Source organism: Sinocyclocheilus rhinocerous, unplaced genomic scaffold (assembly GCF_001515625.1).
Source record: "Sinocyclocheilus rhinocerous isolate Xijiao unplaced genomic scaffold, SAMN03320098_v1.1 scaffold3636, whole genome shotgun sequence".
In the NCBI taxonomy this organism is placed as follows: domain Eukaryota; kingdom Metazoa; phylum Chordata; class Actinopteri; order Cypriniformes; family Cyprinidae; genus Sinocyclocheilus; species Sinocyclocheilus rhinocerous.
In genome coordinates this window covers 20536-26081 of record NW_015634515.1, presented here as the reverse complement: position 1 = coordinate 26081, position 5546 = coordinate 20536, and the positions used below count along the sequence as shown (strand labels likewise).

Genomic DNA, 5546 nt, shown 5'->3' with positions numbered 1-5546 from the left:
TCTTTTCTATTTATTCTGTGCTTTACTGTTGGCCAATATGACCAATAACTTTATAAAATGTGATTATGAAAGGAGTCGTTCTTGGAGTTGTCATGTTTCGTGTAGACTCTAGAAAGTAATGACCTGTATTGCATTACCAGAAAAGTCCGTGACTCATAGCTAGATTGCATTACTATTAAGCCAACTGGTGGATGGAGAAGAATGAGTCATTTAGTTACTTAGAAGGACATGAGAAAAGACTCTCTCTCTGTGTGTGTGTGTATGCGCGCGCGTGTGTGCGCTGACGGCTTGTGTGGGAGTTGTTTCAGTACAGCCTACAAATTGCTGGTTTTCAGGTAAACAGATGAGTTCTTCAAATGCTTTAAGAAAAAAAATTTTTCCCCCACACTTTTTTGTGTTATAATAAAAACAAAATAATAAAACAAACAACAATAATAAAAAACAAAACAATAAAACGTTGTTTTATATTAAATAAATGTTTATATTAAATATGTTTATTTTTAGATTATTTATTTAGATTATAAATATAAATAATTTATTATTTATAGTTTGCCGTTTATATAGAATTATATTTATTACATAATAAATATAGTTTTAATATATTATTATTATTATTATTGTTATTATTATTATATTTTCCAATTGTTATTTTATATTTTTAATTTTCTGGGACAATAAAATCTGTACATAAAAGTCATAATAAAAGTAACAAAAATAAATGATGAAGGCATGATAAAAAAGTTTCCAATACGATTTTTATGTGACCTTCATGTAACGAAATGGTTGAATAGATATAATAATAATAATAATAATAAAGTGGGGCATAACATTGCGAAGAAACGCCCATAAAGCAATGGTTCGTGAGGATAATACAAATTTAAATAGCATATATCCTCTATATAGAAATTAGAAATAAATATTTCATACTCATGTCTACATTTTGTGTTACAATCTTATGAGCCGCTGTTGTTGTTGTGGCGCTCGGTGTCACGTGATGCGAATGTGCGCACGTGTGAGTGACAGAGCCGCTCATGGAGAGAAAGAAGAGGAGGGAGGGGCGCGCTGTCACACCCGGAAGCGACTTTACTAATCTTACTATGGGGAAGACTAGGCTCTTTAATATTAAGTAGGTTGCTTGATTGGACGCGCTAAGAGCATTGTAAATTAATATTCATGAGCTAAGCCTTGGCCATACTATGATGCGTAATTTCGCCACCCGCACAGTGTTTTATCAGATACGAAGCGTAGGCTACTTACTCTTTGTTCACCAAGGATTGTAGGGACAGAAATTGTTGTCAGTGAAAATGTTGTTTTAATTATTTTTACCAGCTGAAATGAACGTGTATTGGATATGGGCGAGAGAACACCGGAAATTCTTTATAATCGCTGCTGGTCTTTAGTGCCTTTACCATAGAGGTAAGTACACTAAGCCAAAATACGGCAATATTTCTATCTTCGTAGTCAAGACTTTGGCTTAACTTTATGAACAGACAATTAATATATATTTACCAGTTTACCATGTATACATAGTATTATACAAATAGCCTACATATTTAAAGCAATACGTGTTAAACTAATGGATTGGGTGCCCGATCATTTCACTGGTTTAATTATATTTCACTTATATCGTTAATTTGTTGTTAAAATATATTTTAGAGCGTTATGTATAAAGCTTTTGGCGTATATTAAAATAAATATGCATCTACAAATATATTTTATTGCACACATTTTACTAATATTTTATCCATAGGTCTATCTCATAGGAATTTAATATATTTTTAATATATATATATATATATATATATATATTTGTCATTTGCAGTATATATACACACGTCGTTTTGCAAGTAGGTTTATGATGAAGGTCTGGACTTTGTTCTAAAAATAAATGTTTTTTTTCTTTCAGTATCAGCCAAAAGTTTATTATATTCCGTTTTTTTATTGTTTCATTACACTACATTTCATCTATCTATGACATTTTCAAAATTATACAGAGTATGACTGGGCACATTTATAATGTGTGTTAGTTAACGTGCCTATTAATGTTTACGTGATTTAACCGATGTTACTCTGTCTTTAGACGCTCAGAAACCCGTGCCCTGGAAATGAACAGCCATGGAAAATAGTTAATAGTTAATTCTGTAATAAACAACTAATAAAAGGACCGTATTTATGGTGTGCTGTGAAAGTTTAGTGAGGAGCTTCGTGATAACAGCGCCGCCAGGCAGGCATGAGCAGAGCCGATCCTGCAGAAAATGAGGATTGGACGTGAGCTACGTGCGCATCCAGGAGTAGACGACATGACATGGAGAGACTGGAAAACACGGACCTTTTAAAAACGCACGGACGCGAGAGTATCTGCTCCCCGCAAGAGAGAGTCACCAATGGCTGTTGTGATGCTCACGCAGTGAATACAATGGTTGTGAACGCGACCACAGCAGAGGAGCTGCTGGCTGGACATGCGTCTTCTGGACCCGGGATCACGCTTCTGAAGGAGTCCAAGAGCGGCTTGCCTTTGTATAACAGTGGAGGAGTGGTGTCCCCTTCACCTACAGCAGAGGAAAGTTATCGTGAGGTCCCTGCGCAGACGCAAAGCGGGTGTTTACATCTAAATGGACTGGTGGAGACCCCCAATGGGGGCCTCACAGCTAATGGGGACAGGACTTTGGACAGGCCTTTGAAGAAGCCTTGTGGAGATGTGCGATTCAGACAACTCCAGCATCAGAGGAGAAAAGATGAGGAAAACAGAGACTTTGGGGCCCAGGGTGGTTGTCCCGCATCGGGGTCCGGATCTAGCGGCTCTTCGGAAACGTCCCACGGACCGGACCCTTCTTATCCTCCGCTTGAATGCAAAAGGAGAAGGCTTGAATTGGACTCCAAAACAGACTCTAGTAAAAGCACACGGGCTGTTGCGCCCCTTGCAGCAAATCACCAACACAAAAACTGTGGCGACTCCGTGTCGTCGCCCGGTTGGGTCTATCACAATGGACACAAAGTTGCAGTGAACCAGGCCGAGGTGCACTCTGCTCCGCCTGCGGTAGCCACCATTGCAGATTGGTCTCCAGAGCACATGGCTCAGCAGTACATAGTTCCTTGCATGAAGTTTTACGGCATTTGCGTCAAAGATGGCTTCCTGGGTGATCGACTGGGCAGTAAGGTTCTGGAGGAAGTGGAGACTCTAAATCACAATGGGAAGTTCAGAGGCGGCCAGTTGGTCAGCCAAAAGAACATCCCCTCTAAGAACATCCGTGGAGACCAGATAGCCTGGGTTGGAGGCAACGAGCCGGGCTGTGAGAACATCGTGAGCCTCATGGCTCACATTGATGAGGCCATCATGCGCAGTGCGGCCAATGGACAGCTGGGGAATTATGTCATAAACGGCCGCACCAAGGTGAGTGAGGTGGCATATCTGTGCTTAACATTTAAACTCATATCATTCCAAAACTATGTCTTTCTTCTGTGGAACGTAAAAGAAGATATTTTGAAAAGCAATGGAAGTCCATGATGTAACCAAATTGTTTGGTTACAAAACATGCTTCAGAATATTCAAAAAAAGTATTGTAGCAGTATAAAGAAAGTCATGCAGGTTTGAAATGATGTGAGGGTGAGTAAGTGATGACAATTTTCATTTTGGGTGGAATTTTTTTTTTGTTACTTTGGAGCTGTATGGTAACACTGGGGATACTATAGATGTCACACTTTTACTGCAGTAAACATTTCTCAGGGTAGGTTTATTTTGTGAAAGTCAATATCTGTATAGGCACAAAAAATCTATTAAGCCATTTAAAATGTTAACCATTATTGCAGATGAAAATAAGATACAGTTTATTTACAAAAAAAATATGGGAAGTTGTCAGCAAACAGCAGTTTAAAATTAACATCTAAATCTCTGTGACCTCTCATGCACCTTTGGAAAAACCTGAAAACATCCTTGTTAAAAGGAAGTTCACTCAAAAATGATTGTTTTTTTATTTGCTCACCCTCAATTTGTTCCAAACCTGTATGAATTCCTTTCTTCTGTTCAACACAAAAATTGATATTTTGAAGAATGTTGGTAGCCAATGACATTCATAGCATTTTTTCCATACTGTGGAAGTCAGTGGTTACCAGTGATTGTGAATACAAACATTCTTCAACTTTTTTTCTTTTCTGTTCAACAGAAAAAAAAGAAATGCATACAGGTTTGGAAAAACATGACAGTGAGTAAATTATAGAATTTTCATTTTTGAGTGAACTATCCTTTTAAAATCTAAAATCTTACTCAAATTGCATGGTTTTATTGTTTTTACATTCAACATCTGGTGCAAATAAAAAAACCTTTATGTTGCGATCAAGTTTACCACTGATAACCAAATTTAGCAGTCAAAGTCCAGTCATTTCAATAGGAATCAATGGAATCTGAAAATCTGTTTAAGGGTGAAGGAGTTCCCACAAGTTTTTCACTCAGATTCACTTACGTTGACCAACAGACAGCTGCTTGATCTGAAAATAACATCTATGTGAGCTGTACTTTGTGTATCGTCACACTATTGGCAGTGGAATTTTTTTTTTGAAGAACAAAATTTAGCTGAAAATTCACGAATGTCACCTTGCCTTTATAGTTACAGAGATCAAGTCAACATCTATGTGTGACAACTTTCCCCGGTTTCCCCTTTCTTCAGTATCAGTAGATGCTAGTTAAGCTATTACTTGAAAATCAAAACTGGCACACACTGTCACCAGCAGTGCAAAACTGCATTCAGGAAGTTGTGGTTGGGTGTATCGGACAAGATATTGACTGTCTGTGTTTCTCACTGTTCCACTGATCTCAACTACCAGCCTGAGAAATGCAGTTTATCCCAGTCCATTTATCTGATCCCAGATCAGTGTTTCTCTGGCTTTGAAGGCTCATCTGAGGCTCAACCACTCAACACTGAGCATCAGCAGTAATGAGGCGCGTTGGAGTGACGTCACCGCCCCTCTTTGACTGATTGGCTAGAGGAGGAGCTGTCAATCTAGAACTAGTGGACCAATGATGATGTTTTAGCCCTCCCTGATTTACATGAAACTCTTAACCACAACATTTGGAAGAAGAAGCACAGAACGTGGAATAAAGAGCAAAGGGAAAAACGGCATAAGCATACAAAAAATTTAAATATGTGCAGAAAATGTCTGAGAGCACAAAAAACAGAGAAATATAACCAAGGAAAACATGATTTTGTGTTCAATAATGTTTTGGGCAATATGATTTTAAATGTGTTTCACGAGTTCACACTTACATATAATTGAATAAGGGTAATGCGTATTTGGCGTGCTGTCCAGGGAAAGGGCTCTGAGCTCGGTAAGACTCCCGAGCCCGGGACACCCTCCCCCTGTCCGGGGAGAGGGGTCCGAGCTCGGTGTCCAGCCCAGCCCAAAAGCGCTCCCCGGGAGTGCTTCTCCCCGTGCTGGGGTAGAAACTATGCTGAAGGTGCGGGGTCGGGGTGGCGGAGGGATGCTGAAAGTCGAGAGATAACGAAGGTAGGACGTACTTGGTTATTTATAGGAGTTTTCTCTTGCGCTGATTG

The 5546-nt window shown here is 39.0% G+C and overlaps 1 protein-coding gene across 1 annotated transcript; it reads left to right on the top strand.

Annotated features, from left to right (window-relative positions):
* The first annotated feature begins 1195 nt into the window (after positions 1-1195).
* On the top strand, positions 1196-4929 carry LOC107745877 (uncharacterized). The gene is made up of 3 exons (XM_016559904.1): positions 1196-1416; positions 2081-3391; positions 4819-4929. Exons 2-3 carry the CDS (start codon positions 2306-2308, stop codon positions 4927-4929), a joined length of 1197 nt encoding a protein of 398 aa, XP_016415390.1. The 5' UTR covers positions 1196-1416; positions 2081-2305.
* The last annotated feature ends 617 nt before the right edge of the window (positions 4930-5546 follow it).

Excerpts from the sequence above, each read along its gene's own strand:
- LOC107745877 (XM_016559904.1), top strand. The coding sequence starts at position 2,306 with ATGGAGAGACTGGAAAACACGGACCTTTTAAAAACGCACGGACGCGAG. Across the intron at positions 3,392-4,818 it reads TCATAAACGGCCGCACCAAG|CCTGAGAAATGCAGTTTATC; the intron begins GTGAGTGAGGTG and ends CTCAACTACCAG.